Here is a 24,491-nt window from a genome sequence, read left to right as displayed (position 1 = left end):
AGTATATTAAATAACAATTTTTTTCTTAATGATGTGAAAGTGATACAAGAATATGAAGTAAAATGTAAATGAAACAGAAAAATACAGGAAAATAAACGTATACATTATAATTGATTGCTTGTACATTATTATAAATGCAAAAGAAACATAGGCAACTGGAACCATTGTAGCGCCAAACAGCATGAAGACAGTATGCAAAGAATATTTATTTTCAAATTTTAAGCCAAGAATATTCATATTTATCATTAATGGCTTCCAATGACTCTGTAAGTCAGCCATGTTGTCTCCATTGCTTTCAGATTCATCTTGAGATGAAAATACTTGAACTTTATTCATTTTCTTANACTACACAACACCGCAATATAATACGAGCCTGACATACGATGATTAAACTATAAATCCCTATAATACCACTAACACAATACGTTAACATTTATACTTGCATGCTTATGATGAATTCATACAAGTCCTTTTACGATGCCTTGCACGGAACTCTTGTAAGTTTTCGGTATGAAAAAAAAACTCCAATTAGTAGCTCCAAGTCCACACACAGAACCAACAATCCACAGAACAATACTACCAGTGCCGTTTTGTGACTTTTTATAACAATATCTCTCTGGCGGAAACAGATTAACGACACTACTTTATTTTCAGACAAAAATAAATAAAACTTTTAAAATATTTCATTTATAACATTTTTCGTGACTTATCAACAGCAAACACTTTCGACTTATTTTTACTGCAAACGCTTCGAGTTAATTTACGTACCTCGTTTATAAAATTTACATAAAACAATTTACGATACCTAAGCAACAAATTTGATATAAATTTTATCAATTTAAAATATCAACATATTTTATTAACCTAATGAAATATTTCATAAGTTTTCTCGTTTACTAAAACACGTGTCAACAGATTCATTTGCATTTCTTGCCAGCATTGGAAGAAAACGGACAGCTGGATTAAATATTAAAGAAGCTAGACAACGGCTGTTTTTAAATTACAATACAACTCGACACATAGTTGCTAAATATAGAAACACTAGGATACTTGAAGAGGGGTCTACAGCATCAATTCAACACTTCAAAAACATAACACAATAGTCAAAGATATTAAAAGGATAATTGGAAAAAGTTGGCAGATAACGTTGAAAGCTATTGCTAATTTCATCTATGAGGAACATAATGTCTTTAGTAGTGATCACACTTAGCGATTTCCAGACGCAACTGCAATAAGAGAGAGTTGCGTGCACCTTGTCATATTGGCATTGTATCTCGAAAACACCTAATATTATAATAAACCAACTAGTAAAGTAGAGAAATATGTGTTAAAATAAGAATACATTTCTTTTTTCATATTCACATGAATTTTTACATTACACAAACTGCAAACAGTAGCATCAGAGTTGAAGGAGATTCAGTTTAAGCTATATTTCAAAATTCATTTCTCATCTGTTTTATATTCTGCACAATGTAAACATATGAAAACTATAAAATTTATTGTGAATCTTTCATTTTGAAAAGTAGTTCTACGAAAGGTATTGATAAACTGCGGAATGAATGCCTAAATGTGTACGTAAGAACTTTTAGTAAAAAAATGTAAACACAAATAACGAGTTTCACGGCATTATTTTCAACAGAATCGCTCGAAGCGCTAATACATTATATATATAACCCATTGAACCTGTATCCGTCCGCATAACGGTATGAAAAAAACGGGCACTAGAGGCGCCCTAGCGAAGATTTTAAATTAACAATAAATTATTTTTATTTGTAATAGGAATTTATTATTGATACGAATTTATTATTTATACCACGGAATGATATAAATNAGTTGTCTACATTGCTTTCAGATTCATCTTGAGATGAAAATACTTGAACTTTATTCATTTTCTTATTACTGAATATAATTACATTATATTAAAATTTACAAAATGTTTTACTATACTAATATTTAATTAAATAGTGCTTACTTACTTTTTGAATATATATTGATAAACTGGAAATGTTTCCTTTACCATTCGCTTTACGTAATTTTCTATATAAAAGAATAAAAATAAGGGTTAAAAGACAGTCGGATGGCCTTGGCAATTAATGTCCATAAAGAGAAAAGAGTTATAAATGCAATATACAGTGTGGTTATAAGTAAACTGATCTTATTCACACCCATGTAGAGCCCGTTCTGCTTATCGGATTTTGATGAAACTTGGTGTTTACGTATGCTTTTATGTTATTGTTAATCATGCCCTTACAGATGAAAGTGAGAGCATTGCTGGTAAAACTGTTTTGTCATAATGGTAGCAATAGCTTAGCAGTACTGCGAGAATATTGACATTTAAAACGATTGCAAAAGGGACCCATGTCAAAGAATGGTTCGAAAAACATGATTATGAAATTTGAAGAGACTAAAGACTTGGGTATGTGCTGCCGGGAAGAAATTGTTAAAGAAGTCGCTGTTGCAGTGGTTGACAGAGCCTCCAGTTCACAATATTATTCAAGAACTAGACCAGTGTCTGGTTGTAAGGATTCCTAAAAATAACATTATAGGAAGATTAGGTCGCTAGCTGAATTGAAAGCCAGCGTTACACGCCACGTTGCTGAAATTTCTCTGAATACGGTCAGTTTAATTATAACCCCTGTATATAAGCAAATTTAAATTGTTAATTTAATATATTTTTCTATGAAAGTTTTATTCCAATGCAATGTATACTACTATTTAAAAAAATATATTTGATTACGTGAGTATCATTTCGGTAGTTTCCGTTACTTTTTTCTCACTTTATTCCGCCGAAAAGTGTTTAACACGTGTGAGTAACAAGATGTCTTCTTTGGGCCCAGATTAAAGATGATTACATTGGCATATAAATATTAAAATTAATGGCTTAAATGATTAATTTTAAAATTAGTAAAATGGCTGATTCATTCTTCGTCAGAGCCCGCAAAATACATCTCGTTAGTCACCTGCGTTTTCACTGGTTGATTTAAATCAACACACCAAAAAAGTTCTGGGAATGAAATTTTATTGGCACATTACTTGATACAAGGCGACATTAGTAGCTCGGGTCGTACGAATCCGGTGACATTCGAACGTCTCTGCAAGTGACTTTTGAATTTTGTATCTCAGCCCGTAAAGAAAATAGGGAAACAATGTCAATTATAATCTTATAGCACATGAAAAATACGTATTATTAATTTTCAGTATAATCTGAATTATTCGAAATAGGTACCCGGAACGAACTGTCAAATATGATAAATAAAGGCATCCCTGCATAACAAAATTGCAATGTGAGAATGGTTAAACGGGCAGTTAGGTTTAAGTTAGTAATGATGTGATAATTAGATTAGCTCTGTTTTATTTTACAGCGTTTGATATTGTATATTAAATCGTATTATTTGCATATCTTTATCACTGCTAAGCTAAAGTAATCGCACATAAACCCGCATTGTATTTTTGTATTCAGTGAAGCGCCGCTAGCCCCTTGAGCAGCGAAGTAATTCACCTGTCAAATTTAATTAACAGACTTCCAAGATACTACATGATATTTCGAATGCAATAAAACCAAATATTTTTCAAATGCTACAACTTAATTTCCCTATTCCATTAGAGACTGAGGTTACAGCAACCCTATTCGATAGAAGAACTGGAAAGGATGGAAACTGGCATCAGTGTTTAGCATATTATGCATTGCAAAAGGGTCTAAGTAATTGCCCTATTAATTTTTAATATAAAAGGCCATTGAGGTTTGTTATCATTTATTATGTCAGTGAGGTTTGTTATCATTCTGTATAAGAAATAACGACAATCATATTTCCGTTAAAGTGCATTAGTAAGACAATTAATTCTAAGCTAACAGAATTTAAACATTTGAAATATAAACGAAGAATAAATTTTATACAAAATGTAAAATGTTTTAAATTTTGTGTTGTAATTAACATATTAAAGAAACTACAAAAAATTGTATTAACTTACGAGAAATATTGAAGGTTTGTTAGTTCATGGAGCCTTTGATAAAAAATACACTTCATCGATTGATTTTGTTGCAAATAATGTCGAGAAAGTCATTATTTCTCTTTACATTTCTTTATTACAAGTTCTTGTGTATACATTCTTAATAATAACAATAATAAAACAAAGTTTATCTATAAAAACAAGTAAAAACGGTTTGTTTACATTACGACTTTTCAAAATGTAATATAAAATAATGTGACAAATTACTTTATATTTCCTATACATCATTATTGTTGTCAGAATAAAATGGGTGTGAAATGCGTTTTCTTTTTAATTATATTTTTATGGGTACTAAGAAGGCCTTTTTTTAATACTGATTTACTCATCTTGGAATAGGCCAGGCCCACAAAGTGAGTGCATTAATGGCTTCCAATGACCCTGCAAGTTGTCTCCATTGCTTTCAGATTCATCTTGAGATGAAAATACTTGAACTTTATTCATTTTCTTGTTACTGAATATAATTACATTATATTAAAATTTACAAAATGTTTTAATATACTAAATATTTAATTAAATAGTGCTTACTTACTTTTTGAATATATATTGATAAACTGGAAATGTTTCCTTTACCATTCGCTTTACGTAATTTTCTATATAAAAGAATAAAAATAAGGGTTAAAAGACAGTCGGATGGCCTTGGCAATTAATGTCCATAAAGAGAAAAGAGTTATAAATGCAATATACAGTGTGGTTATAAGTAAACTGATCTTATTCACACCCATGTAGAGCCCGTTCTGCTTATCGGATTTTGATGAAACTTGGTGTTTACGTATGCTTTTATGTTATTGTTAATCATGCCCTTACAGATGAAAGTGAGAGCATTGCTGGTAAAACTGTTTTGTCATAATGGTAGCAATAGCTTAGCAGTACTGCGAGAATATTGACATTTAAAACGATTGCAAAAGGGACCCATGTCAAAGAATGGTTCGAAAAACATGATTATGAAATTTGAAGAGACTAAAGACTTGGGTATGTGCTGCCGGGAAGAAATTGTTAAAGAAGTCGCTGTTGCAGTGGTTGACAGAGCCTCCAGTTCACAATATTATTCAAGAACTAGACCAGTGTCTGGTTGTAAGGATTCCTAAAAATAACATTATAGGAAGATTAGGTCGCTAGCTGAATTGAAAGCCAGCGTTACACGCCACGTTGCTGAAATTTCTCTGAATACGGTCAGTTTAATTATAACCCCTGTATATAAGCAAATTTAAATTGTTAATTTAATATATTTTTCTATGAAAGTTTTATTCCAATGCAATGTATACTACTATTTAAAAAAATATATTTGATTACGTGAGTATCATTTCGGTAGTTTCCGTTACTTTTTTCTCACTTTATTCCGCCGAAAAGTGTTTAACACGTGTGAGTAACAAGATGTCTTCTTTGGGCCCAGATTAAAGATGATTACATTGGCATATAAATATTAAAATTAATGGCTTAAATGATTAATTTTAAAATTAGTAAAATGGCTGATTCATTCTTCGTCAGAGCCCGCAAAATACATCTCGTTAGTCACCTGCGTTTTCACTGGTTGATTTAAATCAACACACCAAAAAAGTTCTGGGAATGAAATTTTATTGGCACATTACTTGATACAAGGCGACATTAGTAGCTCGGGTCGTACGAATCCGGTGACATTCGAACGTCTCTGCAAGTGACTTTTGAATTTTGTATCTCAGCCCGTAAAGAAAATAGGGAAACAATGTCAATTATAATCTTATAGCACATGAAAAAATACGTATTATTAACTTTCAGTATAATCTGAATTATTCGAAATAGGTACCCGGAACGAACTGTCAAATATGATAAATAAAGGCATCCCTGCATAACAAAATTGCAATGTGAGAATGGTTAAACGGGCAGTTAGGTTTAAGTTAGTAATGATGTGATAATTAGATTAGCTCTGTTTTATTTTACAGCGTTTGATATTGTATATTAAATCGTATTATTTGCATATCTTTATCACTGCTAAGCTAAAGTAATCGCACATAAACCCGCATTGTATTTTTGTATTCAGTGAAGCGCCGCTAGCCCCTTGAGCAGCGAAGTAATTCACCTGTCAAATTTAATTAACAGACTTCCAAGATACTACATGATATTTCGAATGCAATAAAACCAAATATTTTTCAAATGCTACAACTTAATTTCCCTATTCCATTAGAGACTGAGGTTACAGCAACCCTATTCGATAGAAGAACTGGAAAGGATGGAAACTGGCATCAGTGTTTAGCATATTATGCATTGCAAAAGGGTCTAAGTAATTGCCCTATTAATTTTTAATATAAAAGGCCATTGAGGTTTGTTATCATTTATTATGTCAGTGAGGTTTGTTATCATTCTGTATAAGAAATAACGACAATCATATTTCCGTTAAAGTGCATTAGTAAGACAATTAATTCTAAGCTAACAGAATTTAAACATTTGAAATATAAACGAAGAATAAATTTTATACAAAATGTAAAATGTTTTAAATTTTGTGTTGTAATTAACATATTAAAGAAACTACAAAAAATTGTATTAACTTACGAGAAATATTGAAGGTTTGTTAGTTCATGGAGCCTTTGATAAAAAATACACTTCATCGATTGATTTTGTTGCAAATAATGTCGAGAAAGTCATTATTTCTCTTTACATTTCTTTATTACAAGTTCTTGTGTATACATTCTTAATAATAACAATAATAAAACAAAGTTTATCTATAAAAACAAGTAAAAACGGTTTGTTTACATTACGACTTTTCAAAATGTAATATAAAATAATGTGACAAATTACTTTATATTTCCTATACATCATTATTGTTGTCAGAATAAAATGGGTGTGAAATGCGTTTTCTTTTTAATTATATTTTTATGGGTACTAAGAAGGCCTTTTTTTAATACTGATTTACTCATCTTGGAATAGGCCAGGCCCACAAAGTGAGTGTCCGAGTAGTGAGGAACAAAACCGACGGTTCATGAAAAATTCACGGAAATTTTTGTTCGCCCAGGTATTAAGTATGAATTTTATCTATTTGAAATTTGGAAGCTGCAGATTCAGTAAATAATGAATTAAAGTAACAAACGTTTAGATTTTAATAATCAAATAAATTGAAAATAAACTACAACAGATTTAAATTATTACTTTTTTTTATTGAAAATTAAATCTACCTTTTTTAATTACAGGATACTTCGGATGCTATTAACACTTCCGACATCTTGATGAATTAATACTTCAGACATCTTAAAATTACATTATAGTATAATAAGTTAAATAGAATAAAAGTTTAATAATGAAATTTTTGTTTATATACAAATATGAACTATGATAAATGTATAAATTATTAAAAATATTTTTAAAAATGCATATTTTTATAATACAGTAGAGCGTCGATTATCCGAAGTCAATTATCCGAAAGAATGCCAATCGAAAAATTTAGATTTTTGCTAGTGCTGTGGCGCTGCAATCTTGGGCTACTCAAATATTTTACGTTTTTGATACTAAATTAACTTTTGAAGTATAATTTTTTATTGTTTTTATATTTTTCAATATATTTATTTTGTTTGTACAAAATAAAAAAATAATTTTTAACGATACAATAGTCTTCGTTAGGTTTAACATCGACGAAAATTCAACGCAAAGCGACACGCAACGGAGAAAAATTTCAACATCGGATACATTGAACAAATTTTTCGTACATAATCTGTTATCCGAAATACCAGTTATCCGAACAATCCCAGTCCCCAATTGATTCGGTTAATCGACGCTCTACTGTATTTACATTAACTTTGAATATAAGATATTCAAATATTACAAGCGTATGTATTTCTATTAATCTTTTATATTCAGTTGAAATGATGTTTTTTTATCCGGCAGTCTAAACAGTCACTGGAGTGCTCCAACTACCCGTGTATTGATAGTTACATAATGTAACAGCAGCACATATTTAGTCCTCATTACTTCGTACTCACTTAAAGTGATTACATAAGTATTATACTGTAGTACTTCGAAGCACATTACTTATATAATCACTAATTTTATATTACATAAAAGGGATGAACTACTACAGAAGATAACGAAGAAATTGCAATAGCCTTTATTTCTATAATGATGCTTGATTTAATCTGAGAAATGTGCATTTTATTCATACGTTGAGTCTTATTGTTAAATATGGTTCCAGTTATCTTATGACACAACTTTCAAGTTTTCTTCATTTACATCTTTGTTCTTAGTTTTATCAACTTTTATAGGATTATTATTAGAGTTTATACATATGTAATAAAGACAAATATATTTTAAAACATAGATTATTCATTCATTATTGAAAATTGAATCATAAGAATACTATAAGTGATTATAATACCAACAATAGTTACGAATAGAGTATTATCCACATTAAAAAATCCCCAAGCAGAAAATTTCGGCATGTCTTGCAGAACTCTCATATAAAATCGAAAAGTTTCCTCTTTTAGAAACCTGTCGTTGCCATCAACGGATGCCTTATAAATGGCATTTAAAACATTCTTAGCTGTTTTACTTAAGCTTGAAGTGGAAAAACAAACATCAGAAAACAAATAAAATTGAAATACCGAATAACAAAAGAAATGCATTATATAAAAATACAATTCTGCATCTTCATTAAGAATAAAACCGATATTGAATATAACGTTGCAAGTAAACAAGATCGTCCAACAGAATAATATTGGAGAATAAATAACTTCTATGTGGTGTATAGTATCTAACAACTGTGTATATTTATTCATTACTAAATTAATATCTTCTCTTTTGCCTATACGATTAAAAATTAATTTGTTTAAAGAACTTTCGAACTTTTTGCAAATATTCGAAAAGAAAAGGACCATTAAATTACTTTGAATAAATAGAAATAAGAAAAAAAACCATGCAAAAATATACGAAATTGTAGAATTTTGCAATTCATAATTAATGAAATTCGTTCGGATCGTAGTTGTTCCATCTAATTTAAATAACATTTTATTGCGATTAAAATAGAAAATCTGCAGAAGGATTGTATTATCAAGACAAATTAGAAAGCATTTAAGGTATAGAACTTTCTTTACAACGTCTTTCTTGTTTAAAATTTCATATATTTTCTCGATATTGTTTAAAATTTGGTGCTTTTTGATGTGAAAATGATATAAAATATATAAATAAATCATAAAGGAAATAAATATAAATACGTATATAAAGCATTTGATAATAGAAGGACGATCAGTTAATATTTTGTATATGGTTAAATAAAGAAAGAAAGCAGGAAATACTTTTGCTCCGAACAACATAAAAATGATACGGGGAGATTTTCTCTGTTTGAAAGTCAAACCGAAGAAATTCATACATTTTAGTAAAGGTTTCCATTCGCTCTCAAACATTTCAGAGCCGCTTTCTTCAGCTTCTGTATTAGCAATGAATATTCTCGCAGAATTGAAATTTTTCTGAATAACGGATTGCTACAAAGAAATAAACAATGATACACAATTAAATAAATAAGTTATACTAATATTATTGGATTGATGCAAAAGTTTTTAGAATTTTCTTGGGTAAATTTAATGCTGGGTTATATGAAGCCGAAGATAAGCCACGATCAAGTAATCCTTTCGCCCTATTGAATGACGTGCTGCTGAAGCTGATGGAAGCCAATCCAACTCACACCTGACCACGCGAGAATTTAGCAAGATACTTGGTTGTGATTAGTTCATTGTATTCCGTTTACAGATGAACATTGCGGGGTTTCTTAATGGCAACAGAAGGCCACACTTATGATGGGGTGATCAGGCAGAAGCTGCTTTATTTTAGCTAGGAGATTCCAGTATAGCCCAGACATTGTACCTTCCGTCTACCATCTCTTCAGCTCCATAAAACATTTCTTAATTAAATGGAAAGAAGTTGGCTGATGATGAGAAGATGAAAATCTTACTTGCAGAGTTCTCTTAGAGTCAAAAGTCAGAGTTTTAGTCAGTAGAAATCCGTGACTTGCCAATCTATGGAGGAATATGCTTGAATGTAATGGTAATTATTTTCTTAAATAAATGTTTTACTATAAAATAGAAAATTCTAGAAAATTCCAGAAACTTTTTTGCATCAATTCAATATTTCAATTTTTAACATTATAGTAGATTATCTTTACCATTTCGAAATATATGTTGACGTTGATGAGGAATCTCTCTTCTTATAATTTAACTGAATAATATAAAATGCATTTAATTAATAATCTTTTGTTTCATTTACATTTACATTATGAAAGTTATGAAGTACATTAAATATATTTAAGTTCTAGCTTAAGTGAAACACGAGAGAAACTTTATTTCTTAATGTATCTTATTGTTTTGAAATTTAAATGGCAGCCCTTTAAACAAAAATAAAATTAATGGCTGCATTAAATAGAATCTACCTAATATAAATACACGTACTTATATTTTATCCTTTAATTATATTTTTAAAAACTGAACCATATGTTGAGTTGTTAGTATAAAAGTATGCAATAGGCTGTTTTCACCTTGTAAATATACAACTTAACATAATGAGTGGCCGAGTCTATATGATTTGGTAATACTGTATTACTTCGCTGTAATATGTATTATTAGTACTTGTGGCAAAATCAGTGCTTGGAGTTAGTGATGTTTCATCCAAAATTAACCATTTAAAAATTGCTGTATATGAGACCATGCTGCAAATTTGACAGCTTGAAAGGCAGTAACACACTCTTTGTGAGAAGCATCAAAAAGAATCCGTTACGATCACCGGTTGAACACACTATTCTTTGTGTTCAGATTTTACACTTTCAGAATGGGGACCATACTAAGCACCATTATTTTACATTGCTAAGGTTTCCGTGCGGAATGATTATCTTGTACAAATAAAATATTTGTTACTTGCAACGCCAAAAGTGCCATAATTGTTAGCTTTGGAGCTAATTTTGTTTACGAAAACGTCTTCAGCACGTAATAATATGCCACCATATTAAATTTGCTGGTGGCATTTAGACTGATAAACAACTTTTAGACAGTGTTAAATTGGGGTACTTTAACTGAAAAATCTCATACAACTTTTTAGAAATTGTGATTGAAAACTTACCAAAAATTGAAGAGTTTTAAACATTGAATATATAATAAGCGAAAATGTATTTTGTTATTCTTCCTTTCACCTCCTTGTATGCTGCGTGTTAATGCGGAAATTAATTCGAGAAAATTGATCGTTGTGAGTAAATTTCCCTTTATTAAAATGCTTGTCTTCATGAATAGCAAAATGCCAATGTTTGCTAACATATTCATCTGTATTCGAATCAATACATAATGTCATCACAGACATTATTTTGTATCCACATATTATATACAGTCATCTTACATAAAAGATTATTATTATAATTAAATTAAGGGTGAAAATTATGTATTATTTTTATTATTTTACGTAAAATATGTTGCTCTAAGCATGTAGTTTTTTGCTCCTATAACTGTGCCACAGCTGTTATAGAAGGGTGCAAGAATGAATAAAATAAACAATTTCTTTTATATCTATTAAAGCAGTAACGGTAACATCCTGGGTACCATGGGCACATGCCCACGGTGTCCGGGATGCTTAAGAGCCTGGTTTCGGAGTTTGGATTGGGCTGATGGAATAAGGCAATCTAACATTTGGGTGAACAGTTAAGAGGAACTTCTCCCGGGAGTATTTTCCATGGAAAACTAGCCCGTGTTTGGATGTTATACACGTGAAGAAAATTTGAGTGGCCATCCCGTTGGTCTAGACTTAAACCCGCGAAGTGTTCACTGGTTTTATCCATTCGGTTACTTAACGTAAGTTTACAGTTGTCAAATCAGACTTTTTAAACCATTCATGGGGGAGGAAGGGGGTATCCAATGTTCCAGCGGCTGCAATAAAAAATTACAGTAATTGATAATTAGCAGGTGCTACAATAAGTAAAGAGGGTCTTCTTAATCAAGCACAATATGGATTCGTCTAGACCAGTGTTTCTCAACGCCCACATGAGGCGATGTCGTCCCCCATGTGGGCGTTTTTCCATGTTGAGGGGGCGATTTGTAACAATTTATATTTTGGGGAGGCAAAAAACAATTTTCTGGGCGATATAGTAAAACATTATATTAAGAATAATTAGATATTTTATTCGTTATATCGTATAATAATTAAACAAAACATTATACTAGTCACTAGTCTATTCAATGCAGTAAGAATTTGGCGTTAGCCTTGGCCCTCGGCATCGGAATTTTGAAGTGAAGGGGACGATACTACGTTGAAGGGGGCGTCGATTCGTTGGAGGTTGAGAAACACTGGTCTAGACTTTAGACCTACAATAAAGTGAATCGATTCGGATGTTATAACATATGGTCTAGTCTAAATTTCCTTGACACAATTAATTGATTAATTAATTTAGGGGTGGCCCAAAAGTTCATTAAACGTGTTTTATGTTTTCCACACACATTTGTGAATAATATATGAAGTTCGTAAGTGTAAAGTGGGAAAGGCAACTCACAAGAGTACTTACTTTCTATAAAAAATTGGTCCTTATGTATTAGATTTGAGGAAAATCCCGGAAAACTTCACTTGGTTCAGTGGTTTTATTCATTCGGTCACTGGTGCTATCTCGTTGTGAACTTAGTCATACCCATCATGAGTGCGGCTAATTAAAAGACCCTCTTCGGGGAAGTGTATTGGGGAAAGGGGTCGGAAAAAGGAGAGAATAATTGTCATGCTAAGGAAAACAACAGGAGTAAAGCAATACGTAAGGAATTGTTTCCTCTATGGAAAAATCTATTGGTTCTGAGTGTTACACGCTAGCGGACGATTTGAAATTAAATTGTATTTGTGATAACGGTTGCAACAAATGTCACAGAAATATAAATCACGTGAACACGTATTGTAAATACAGCCACAAGGCCATTGTTAACATTAGTCTTTACGGAATTAATAACCAGGGGCAGAATCGAGTATTTAATACTACATATACAAATAAGTCTTGCAAACTGAATTATACAATTAATATATCAATAGTGATTAAGTGCAAGTTAACCAGGAACTACTGTATTTTCAATTTTTACATTGCCCTAATGGGCTATATATAAATGCCACAGTAAATAAAACCACGGAACACATGTAGTTAAAATTTACATTGACGTATAACAAAAATTAACAGTAAAAATTGTATATTATTTACCGTTATTTTGTTCCTAAAGCAAGATTCAGTGTTTTCAGTGTTGACATTTCAGTGTTGACAAGATTTCAGTGTTGACATATTTACCGAGCCGCGACATTGTACATTCGTTAAAACAAAGATTTTTATTGAATATATTTATTTCTTCTCTGTTTAATATTATAGGGTATGTATACATTTGCATAAAATTAATATTAAAATACTAAAACGTTTAGGTACCCACGAGTCAAGTTATCAAACTTAAAAATAGTCCAATAAATGGCGTCCAAATCCATAGCGCCATTGAATTTATTTCGTATCAGTTCGTTCAGGAAAACACCTTACGACACAATAGCACTTCCGGCGATCACAAACTATCGTTAGTGAGACAAATTACTTCTTGTTGACCAGACGATATCTCTCCCTCCTTAATTTTCCACTGTCGCCGCTCGTCCGTAGCTGTATCCTTTCAACTATAGTGGAACCTAACCCTATATCTCAGTGTAAATACAGTAGATCCCCCTATAAAACCGTTTCCTATAGTTATGATTCCTATAAAAATTGTGGCAGTATCCGTAAACAACGGTAAAAATAACTCCTATAATACTTAAAACGTCATCGGGCAGCCGAACTACTTTCCCGCCGTCCGTAGCGCCACGCTACGGACGTTTAGGCGGATAAATTGAGTTTAGTATCGTCTGTTCATATAATTATATATAAATTAGGTACTGTACATATAATTATATATTAATTATATATAAATTAGGTACTGTATATATAATTATATATTAACTTAATTTATTGTAACTTTATTATAATTAAATATATATTTTTCGCCGTCTAGCGTCACGCTACGGCGAGTTAGGCGACCTATCGTCTGTCCAGTACTGTAATTTTATACATTTCTTGTGAAAGAAACATTTCTTATTTAACGGCCATAAAAATTATTTATATTAAGGATGTCTCCAAAGGTCAACGAAGTTTTCGCAGAAAAATAATATCAGAAATCGCGGCCGCGGTTTGATGCGCTGTTCCGCGACGAAACCAAGCTTTAGCAACGGGCGTAGTCGAACGGTACACACTCGGTAAGCAATCCTACAATTTTTTGTTTATAACGTAGTTTATACGGATTATTTTCAAAAAAATATACGTATTTTGGAAATGTTGAGTCGAATTAGTCTAGAATCGATTAATTTTATGAAAGAAAACCTTTCAAACAGCCGTAGTCCGTAAACTATGATTCCTACAAAATTGATTCATAAAGAACGGAACGTATCTACCGTCTTATAGGAGGATCTACTGTATGGGTTCGTTTTACGCCGGCTTTTGTAGGAACGGAACTGCGGCGTAAACTGAGGGCCACCTGTATTTTTTTCCTGTTTTGAACAGGTTCTTTAAACTACATCAGATAAATATCATGCAGTTCATTTTTATAATAAAAAAAATCACTTATATACGTAAAGAAAAACTATTACTAAGCTTAGTCTAGAATGATTCAAACTAGAGATGGGAATATTCGAACGCAAGAATTGTGAACTGCTTAATTGCAAAATGTTCTCTTTGTTTCCGAGAACCTGTGCTAGATATTCGAATGTGACAGCGAACAATCCTAAAAAACTGTCATCTGGATCCAGGACGGATCCAGATGACAGTTTTTTAAGCTGTTATACATTTATTTAAAGATGTTATATTGCACTATTATACTCTATTACTTAGAAATACTTTTATTGATAAATTTGGATATAAAACAAACATTAAAAAAAATGTAAACATAATACATACCAAAAGGTGGCGGTCTGGGTCCAAAGTTCATGCTCATTTGTGGGGGTGGTCGCATTCCGGGTGGTGGCGGAGGAGGCATACCTCCTCCCTGGAATGGTGGTGGGGGCGGTGGTGGCGGCATTCCTAAAAATTTTTCAATTTATCAGTTTTAAAAATATTTGTTAAAGTATTCTACAGAAAATACTTAAAAACTTACCCATAGGTTGTGGTGGCATAGCGGGTGATACCTGTCTTTGTTGCATCATCTCACCAGGTCCGGGTTCATTACTGGAAGGTACTGGTATCTGAGAAGAACTAGTACTGGGTGGAGGTGGTGGAGGAGGAGGAACGGTTGGTGGTGGTGGAGGTGGAGGCATGCCTGCATAACTCGACACGGGTGGAGGTACTGGCGGTGGAGGTGGTATACCACCTAATCATTTTTATTAATTTGCTTATAAGGCCAGTTTAAATATTTTTCAATGATGTCAGAACTTACCTGATGGTGGTGGTGGTGGAGGAGGAGGTGGAGGTGGAGGATGTCCAGGTGGAAATGGTAATGGTCCTGATGAAGGTGGTCTTATTGGTGGAGCCACAGAACTAGGTTGCAGGGCACCATGTAATGGAGGTGGTGGCATCTGCATTGAACCTAAATGAAAAATATTACATATATTTAACTTAAATATTTTCAAATTGTTTCTACAGTAGCTTTATCTAGGAATAATTAACGTACTCCTAACTAAACTTTACTTTTGTATTTATAGATATAATAGCATTTTACAGTTATTCATTTTTCAATGAATCATATTCATTGTAACAAATATTTATTTTGCACGTTAATGATATACGAAGCATGCAATGCCACAACATTATAAATTCCATTTTTCTGTAAATACATTTAATGAAGAATTGAATTCTAAATGCAGTGTTTTCTGCTGCAAAACATATCGTGGCAACAGCGGTGCTGTAAGTGGCTGTATTTCGAAGTTGAATTTATATGAAGCCATAACATTTAATGTGCAAGTTATGTGACTTTTGGCACTTAAAAACATTACAGCTTACATTTACATAATTTTGATATTCCAGAAAATTTGTAACCTAGTGAGATTTTACCATTTTATTGTAAAATTGAAATAAATTCATTCACTAGAAAAAAGGTGTTATTTACCTCTCCTGAAAAGTTTGATTTTTTTCATTTACAACGTTATGTCATTGCATGCTTCATCTTCCAACATACTGTGCAGTACATCCATGTAATGTACAAAAAATGTATATAAATAAAAGTAGAGCAGAAGCCACAAGCTTTACTATGTTTCCACAAATGACACATTTTATCTCATAGTTTATATGCTAATAGAACTACAAAGTCCCAATTTTAAACAATATTTTGGAAACTAGGGTCCACTAGATGAAATGCTGAAAACATGAATCAATTACTTTTGGCATACATTCACAATATTAATGCTCATTGAAATATGACACCATGACAGTGTCTTTCCCTTGTTAGTTTTATTCACGAAATGTTATGGAAGTTTGCACTACCAGCCCAGGTTTTATTCAATCAGTGAATGGGGCCAGTTTTATATGAGATATCCGATAATCAAAAATATTTTGGAGTCCAAACAAATTGCATTTGCTATTAATGTGAAATAACAAATATTAAATTTAATACTAAAATGAGCAATAAACACATACACTATATAAATGACTCATGAGTTTATTCATGTTTAACTATAACTCAGGTTTGTGCCATTAGCTCCAAAAAGCAGAAGTGAAACTAATTTTATACAGAGCTACTCATTTAGGGAGTCACTCTAACTTTCATTTATAATAGTGTGAATTAATAATAGTATGATTTTTGATGGCTTTGAATGGTCTGTCTGATAGCATGTTTCTGTTAATCTTTGTGTTAATATGACAAGTTAGTTTCTAATTACACTATAAACATTACATATGTGGTATTATATAGACTCCTATTACAATTATTTTTTAAGTTTGATTTATTAACCAATTTGTCAGAAGAGAATGTAATAAAAACTTGAGAACCTATATCTAATAATAAGCACAGTTAAATCTTGTAAATAAAACAATATAAATGTTATGTATTTGTCTGTTCATTTTTCTATTACACCAAGTAAAAGCTTGGATTCATTCTTCATTATGTTAAGCAAAACTGCAGATTCTTAAAATGCATTAATTCATTAAATCAATTTATAGCAAAACATAATATTATATAATAGTTTAGTGGATTAAGTTTTCCTATAGTAAAAACATATCTATTGTGATATAATGGAAATTACACAGCAATTTTTCTGGCACAGCAGCATGCTTGTTTGTTTTTTTTATATATATGTATGTGGTAACATGGCACACAGGTGATCTGTTGAGGGGGATGCCCCCTGGGAGAACTTTATGGAAAAACAGCTCCTATTTAGATTGTTACAAGATAATCTGGGGTCAGCCTATTGACAAGGAACAAACCCACATGTTCAGTAGGTTTTGTCCACTCAGTCACTGGTGGGCAGCAACATATGATGCATGATAAATATTCTAAATTGTTTAACATGGAAACTAGTCTTTATTATATTGCTATAGATTTTTTATAATAAATATTAGCAATTATAATTAAACATAACTATTCCTATTTTAAAAGAGAAGTTATGGAAATCATTTATGGTTATTTGATATCTAGAAAACACTTTAAATTCATGTATTTAAAAAATTTATTAGTGCGTTTAGAAGAATAAGCTTTACAAAAAGAACTTGATACCCGCAAACTGTAGTCAAATATTACTCACTTATCCATCTACGCAACATTAAGATATAGACAATAAAAATTAAAAAAACACGAATACATTAGAATTGCATAATATTCTAACAAAAATTAATATTAGAAAAAAACCTTACGAAATAATAGTTACTGACAAACATCAAATTCAACAGAAACTACGGACTACACAACATCGCAATATAATACGAGCCTGACATACGATGATTAAAGTATAAATCCCGTTTTACCACTAATACAATACGTTAACATTTATACTTTCATACTTACGATGAATTCTTTCACGATGCCTTGCCCAGAACTTCGTTATGAAAAAAATCCAATTAGTCGCTCCAAGTCCACACACAGAACCAACAATCCACAGAACCAACAATATTTTACACGATTATTACACATTTTACAGTCATTTTAAATAATCGAATTACTACGAATACAGATTTTCTTAATGTTTCATTGGTAAACTGTTTAAGTTTCTCATTTGCCCATTACAATTTTTCAATACGAACATCTTTCGTCACACGGCATCCAATCCATACTGAAATTCTCTCTACGCTCGCTACAGCATATCCGTTGTCACTCCTCCCACAGAACCACAATTCTACGACTCCTGCAGATTACTCGCGTTGCATAATGATGGACGATTTCAATTTTGCAAACTGCAGAAGACGAAACTTCTCTATTGCTGAGACACCATTTTCGTTTATGGCTCTTCCTAGAGCTTTGATTTCGGTGGTCCCATTTGCATTCAAACGTCTTGCTGTCTATTGCCTGTAGCAGTAACCAAACAACAAGATGGGAAGTGTGAGAATCTTAGACAGATAATTGATTTATATTGTATATTTCTCAGATAATAATTAACATAATTGCAGTAATTTAAAATAGTAAAATTCATTTTGGAACATTCTGTATTTGTGTTAATTTATCTCCGAGAACTGAATCATGATAATACAGTAAGTAATTATCATGCCAACAATAGTTACGAAGAGATTGTTATCCACATTAAACAAACCCCAACCAGAAAATTTTGGCAAATCTTGAAGAGCTGTCACATAAAATCGAAAAGACTCCTCTTGCACAGATACGTCATTGCTATTAACAGAAGCCTTATAAATGTCTTTTAAAACGTTTTTTGCAGATTTAGTTACGTTCGAAGAAGAAAAACAAACACAAGAAAGCAGATAAAACGGAAAAATACTGTAACAAACGATATCTGTAATACAAAATACCAATGGCAACTCTCTACTATCATTAAGCATTACACCAAGTTTTAAAATAATGTTTAAACTATATAATATCGTCTAACATAATAATATTGGAGAATAAATAACTTCTACTTCATTTATAATATTTAATAATTGTATACGATATTGTAGAACTTCTTAATTCGTAATTAAGAAAATGTATTTTAATCGATGTGTTTTCCATTAAATTAATTGGCATTTTATTACGATTAAAGAAGAAGATTATCAACACGATCATATTATTTAACCAAATTAGAGAGGAATTAAATAAGAGAAGTTTCTTTTGATTGTCTTCTTTATTCTGCAAAATTTCTTGTATTTTTACGATTTTCTTTAAAATTTTCCTCTTTGTCATGTGAAAATGATACAAAATAATTATATAAATAACAAAGGAAACAGAAAGAAATATGTGTATAAAACATCTTATAACAGATAAACGATACGTTAACACTTTTACAACTGATTATTTCACAAAATAAATGAGATACAGTTAACCCCCCCTATAACACTGTTGATTTTTCCGTTTTATATGAATTTCACGTTGTACGAGCCACTTAGATTTTACAAATACGTGAGCTATTCACAGCCCGGCACACACATTTGTAAAATCTATGTGACTCGTACAACGTGGAATTCATATAAAACGGAAAAATCAACAGTGTTATAGGGGGGTCGACTGTATTAACATTTTACTTTATATGATATTTACTTTTCTCTTAATCCTAAAATCTAATTTATTTCTAAAAAAGTTAATGTTTCATATAAATACAAGAGATATCCGTTTGATTATTGAAGCAACATCAATACAGTTAGATAAGTTTTATGGCGTTACATACAATTGAAAATTATAATCTTGAACTATTTTTCAACATAATCTCCAGACAAATCGAGAAACTTGTCGTACAGGTTAATACGCTTTTATATACCATTTTCATTGAATTCTGTCTGTGAATTCAGCCACGTCTAGACGCTAGATTGCAACTCCTCGTCATTGAAGCACAGCGATGCAATATCACTGCGTAAAAAAAGACAGTAATCGCTAGGCACCAAATCAGGGTGTTATGGAGAATGGTTCTTAATTGAATCATTTGAGTATGTATTGCATAATGCAAGTAGATGTTGTCATGCAAGAAAACCACCCCGGGGTTGAACAATCCGTGACGTTTGTTCTAAATAGCTTTCCTTACCTCCTTCAAAGTCTCTCGATAAATTTATGAGTTGATTGTGATGTACCGTTTCACAAATTCTACTAATATTTTGTCCGAAAAGACAGTTGCCTAGTAAATAAAACCACTGAATACGGGTTCGAACCTTAGCCACATGGAATTTTCCACGTTTTCATCACGTACCTAATGCCCTAATAAAGAGCCAGTTTCCCATAGAAAGACCTCCCAGGAGACACTTCCTGGTGGAAAATCATCTGTGTGCGCGTGTCCATTAGATCCCATCGATCCGATCTGATCCCAAAAGCCATTTGCCATAGCTTTCCTGGCAGACAAAGTTTGCAACACTTCTGGTTTTTCTGATGAATGTTTAAAGATTTATTTAGATAATTATTAACTGAAAAATATAAATTTTCATTAATTAATTTCGATTTAACTTACCGAGACTTGAAAATTTTGTATTGTGAGAATATAATAAGGAAAGTGTACTTTGTTTTTACACGGATCGCTGCGTGATAAAAGAGGAATTAGTTCGAGAGAATTGATCGTTGTAAGCAAATTAAAACGCCTGTCTTACATGATAATATAAATGGCAAAGTTTGCCAACATATTCACGTTTTCGGATCGATATATAACGTGTTATATACATACGTGTTATATACACACGTGTTATATATACGTGTTATGGACCAAGTGATTAATAAAGCATTATAATGCCCAGCCATTATGAATAATGACTAAAATAACCATGTAATTTAATAAATATTAATTTATTAAATTGGCCAGACATTATGAATAAAGCTACATTCTCTTTGGGTAATTTGTTTTTGAAAAAGAAATACCACTTTTTTTCATTGAAAATTATTTATTTTTGTGAATTGTTTCAAAATATTTAAAAAAACAATATGTCATTTTTTTTTAAAAATAAGTATTATTAACTGAATTAATTAAACTAATGTTAACAAAAAGTCTTATTAACAATCATTATATGTAAGCTTAATTTTGAGGGTGGGAATCGGTTCTATAAAAAATTGTAAGTCTTAATAAGGAGTAAAATCGTCATTAAAATCCGATCCTACTCGAGATACGGCTCGGGTCCCCCTTTATTTTCCCGACCCAAAATTATATCATGGACATAGTTAAAAAAAGATGCTTTTCTGCCGAGATATTTCCCGCAGTCTGACAGGACGAGATGCTGTTCTATATGAAGAGAAAGTTTCATTGTGTCATGGTGTCGATCCATAAGAATCCAGCATTTTCGTTTTTCCATTAACGTTTTATTCCATTAAAATTAGACATACAAAATTAAAGATTCAATCGAATATGTTCGTCCATTTGTCCATTCCTCAGATTGTTTAATATTATGTTTTATTCAACCAGCCAATCAGAATAGGTTTAACAAGTAAAAAGTACAGGGAAGAAAGGTCGTTTGCTCTTCATCCAGAATGCTAGTGGTTACATCCAGTGATACAAAGGTGAATGTAGGTTTGCACGTTCTAATTTGGGCCTCCTGATCTCCTTTCCTGAGGTTCGACTTTATCTTTATCGTACAAAGATATTAAAATTTTTTATTTATAGAGCTATGAAAACGTAAAATTTGTTTGTCTCTCGAGGTATTGTTATATTTTTTAAAATATTGGAGAGAAATTTGTTGGCTTGTGTATTAGAATTATTTTAAGTTACTCGTTTAAGTTCCGATTAAGGGTGAAAAAGGAATTCCTAATATTAATACAGTTCTATGGATAGCGGATAATAATTGTTGACGCTCGCCAACAATAAGTTATCATTGTTTTTCAATTGTTATATCGATGCGATTTTCTAGAAATATGAGTGAAAAGAAGAGAAGTTTTTGGAGATGGATTGGGAGTATTTTTGGACGAAGGCCTTCAAGTGAAGAGAAGGGTGAGGAGAGAGAGGAAGAGGGAAATGATCCTCTTCAGAATGAAGAATTGAGTGTGCTTCCGCCAGAGTCTTCAAAGCATTATCTCGAACTTATAGAGCGGGAGAATCCCAAGCCAAGACAACAAAATTGAGAAAGGCTTTCGTAGAGTACGAAAAGGAGTTGGAGATGAAAGCCAATTTCTGACGTCTTCCTGAAAGTAAGAAGTTCAAGATAGGCTGGAAGTTCTCTTACTGTTGCTTTGGCAATGTTGATGTCTCTTCGGACATCTTTTGATCCGGAAAATGGAGCATTTCCTATTCTTCCTATGTAAGCGAAAACTAGATGATATAATGATAGATCCATCTTTCAAACATTAATGGAATAAATGAAATTGAAACTACAAAATAAATACTTTAACACATACGCTCAGACTTAAATGCCTCGCATTCATATAGTTTATTAATGTTGTTTAATAACTGTTATAGTTTTAAATCATGGTTTCATGGTAATTAACAAATAATTCACTTAATAACAGAACTTCGAATATAAGAATTTCTGTTCTTGAGTGATGTAATTTGAACTAGATCTAACGTAAGTTAAATACATTGCAAAATAGGAAAAAGTCAGTTTATCATATCAAATATAATTCTGTATATTTTATGAAAATTGGTGTTAATTATTTAGAGTTTTCGCATTTATCTTCTGACTTTTGCATCTATATTTTGTCGTAGTAAGAAATTCGTCATGCTTTTTGTACTTCTTCATCACATTTTTGGTCATATTCTCTTTGGTACCAACTGTCCGCTCGAATTTCCGGAATATAAATCCTTTTGTTCTCTGGTTTTATTATGGCAATAGTCGATGCCGTCTATTAAATGATGAAACCAACGACAAGTTCTCTCTTTGTCTATTGTTTTATTTCTCTTAATTATCTCTAACAGGTCTCTACGTTGTGCTAACTCCATGATTATATACTGTATAAACTGAGAACGAAATAAGTAAATATCAGAAAAGTCATTTTAATTACTGTTTATACACTAACCAAAGCAAAACATTATGATCGGGTGCCTAAAATGCTGTTACTGTACTACGTGCTGCTTCAGTAGCTTCGAGGATGGATTCAGTGAGATTTGTAGGTTCTCTGGTATCTAGGACCATGCATCCACAAGTTGGTGTTTCAATTCTTGCAGGTTTCGTGTGCATGTGTAGCAAAGTGGACAGTCCATCGAAGAATATCGATGAGATTGAGATCCGGCAAATGTGGTGGCTAAGACAACACGCCAAACTCCTGGTTATGTTCCTCAAACCTCAATTACAGAATCTTTTGCTCATGAAAGAATGTGCCTGGTCTGCAATGACATTTAAGTAGATGTATCTTGTCAAAATGTGGTCCACTGACTGGAACCTCTGGCTTCCCCACAACACCCCGAACATTACACCATCACCATTGGCTTGATTTCACCCAATAGACACACGTGTCTAATTCACCCGAAAAACAACTTATATCTGATTTAACAACTCTGGAATCGTTGGTCCAAGCTTTCTTGTTTCTTCTTTTCAGATGAACGCCCGGCGGGTGCTCATTACGACTGCACGGGAACACCCACTAGTCTCTCTTCGAAGATACTCGTTCCTAGGTATGTTCTTTTTCATACTCTTTTAGGGTCTTTTCAATGAACATTTCAGTTTCACTACACACATTGAGAGTTCATAATGACGGCTTCTTGCTTATAAAAGTTGACATTTACAAGTTGAAACGGAACCTGCCAACTCCTACCATTCATCACACCATAATAGTCATAATGTTTTGCTTAATCAGTTTATACCGAGTAATTAAAGTACGGCTATTCAACGTCGTCTAGAAACATTTAGCAGTTTAAAAGGAACCAAATTTGATTACAGTTACATTTCGGGAATAAGAAAGTCTCTGTATGTTATGAACGTCCTTTACAAATAAAGTTTTTGTTGCTTTCAACGCCAAAAATACCATAATAGCGAGTTTTGTTACTAATATTTTTACGACAATTTATACAATATCTACATTAATTAATGTAATATCGAATGCAGTAAAACAATAAATAGTAAATGGTAGGTATATATTCTACGGTAGGTAGGTAGGAATTTATATCTAATGTTTTCAAATTGCAGCTCAATGATTATTCAATATAATAAAATAAAGTGTATCCAATAAACATTTATAAATTTAATTGACTTTTTCATCAGATTAACTTACCGTTTGCTTGTTTCGATAGTCTTTATGAACTTGATGATGTTGGGATGATGAAGAATACGGATTACAGCCAGCTCTCGAATTATAAATCTGTCCATCTCGTTCTTCGGATTGCTTTTGTCGAATTTATGTAAAATTTTAACTGTTAAGTGACAATCAATTTACACACAGAGCAATTTTTTAATGAAGCCGAAAGATCCTTTTCCAAGACTCCCTTCAACACGGAATCCACATTTATCCATGACGTCTGTATGAAACTTACTCGAGATATTATCCATTTATGTCAAT

At 31.9% G+C, this 24,491-nt stretch overlaps 2 protein-coding genes and 1 long non-coding RNA gene across 7 annotated transcripts; 1 reads left to right on the top strand and 2 right to left on the bottom strand.

Annotated features, from left to right (window-relative positions):
- Nucleotides 1-38: 38 nt before the first annotated feature.
- LOC111638897 (neural Wiskott-Aldrich syndrome protein-like) lies at nt 39-24,338 on the bottom strand. 5 transcript variants are annotated; one of them, XR_002758981.1, is made up of 11 exons: nt 17,958-18,359; nt 15,399-15,548; nt 15,120-15,332; nt 14,924-15,046; nt 10,124-10,176; nt 9,335-9,446; nt 7,152-7,223; nt 6,778-7,029; nt 6,532-6,701; nt 4,538-4,598; nt 39-345 (listed from the first exon to the last, which is right to left on the bottom strand). XR_002758981.1 is itself a non-coding variant. In XM_023384685.1 (6 exons), the coding sequence occupies exons 2-5, from the start codon at nt 15,541-15,543 to the stop codon at nt 10,166-10,168; spliced, it is 492 nt and encodes a 163-aa protein (XP_023240453.1). In that variant the 5' UTR covers nt 15,544-15,548; nt 17,958-18,359; the 3' UTR covers nt 9,245-9,446; nt 10,124-10,165. The 5 variants fall into 5 exon arrangements, 2 of the variants coding, with proteins under 2 accessions (XP_023240453.1, XP_023240440.1); XR_002758980.1 differs by lacking the exons at nt 39-345; nt 17,958-18,359 and adding exons at nt 4,375-4,459; nt 24,207-24,338; XR_002758975.1 differs by lacking the exon at nt 39-345 and adding an exon at nt 4,375-4,459.
- Nucleotides 6,716-7,224, top strand: LOC111638919. The gene is made up of 3 exons (XR_002758984.1): nt 6,716-6,820; nt 6,907-6,991; nt 7,167-7,224. It is a non-coding gene; the product is annotated as an uncharacterized LOC111638919 (long non-coding RNA).
- Nucleotides 22,494-24,364, bottom strand: LOC111638993 (the record flags this gene model as incomplete). Its single annotated transcript, XM_023384772.1, has 3 exons — nt 22,494-22,956; nt 23,057-23,240; nt 24,207-24,364. Coding segments are annotated over 3 exons (549 nt in total), but the record flags the coding sequence as incomplete, so codon positions are not given.
- Nucleotides 24,365-24,491: the final 127 nt, after the last annotated feature.

Source organism: Centruroides sculpturatus, unplaced genomic scaffold (genome assembly GCF_000671375.1).
Source record: "Centruroides sculpturatus isolate CEXI.00-Female unplaced genomic scaffold, Cexi_2.0 scaffold90, whole genome shotgun sequence".
NCBI lineage: Eukaryota > Metazoa > Arthropoda > Arachnida > Scorpiones > Buthidae > Centruroides > Centruroides sculpturatus.
The sequence above is the reverse complement of the archived record's forward strand: the minus strand, read 5'-3'. Positions and strand labels throughout refer to the sequence as shown.

Bases quoted from the DNA above. Each gene is read 5' to 3' on its own strand.
- LOC111638897 (XM_023384685.1), bottom strand. From the start codon at position 15,543: ATGCAGATGCCACCACCTCCATTACATGGTGCCCTGCAACCTAGTTCT. The intron at 15,333-15,398 runs GTAAGTTCTGAC...AAAAATGATTAG, and splicing joins TCCACCACCACCACCATCAG to GTGGTATACCACCTCCACCG. The intron at 15,047-15,119 runs GTAAGTTTTTAA...AAAAATTTTTAG, and splicing joins TATGCCACCACAACCTATGG to GAATGCCGCCACCACCGCCC.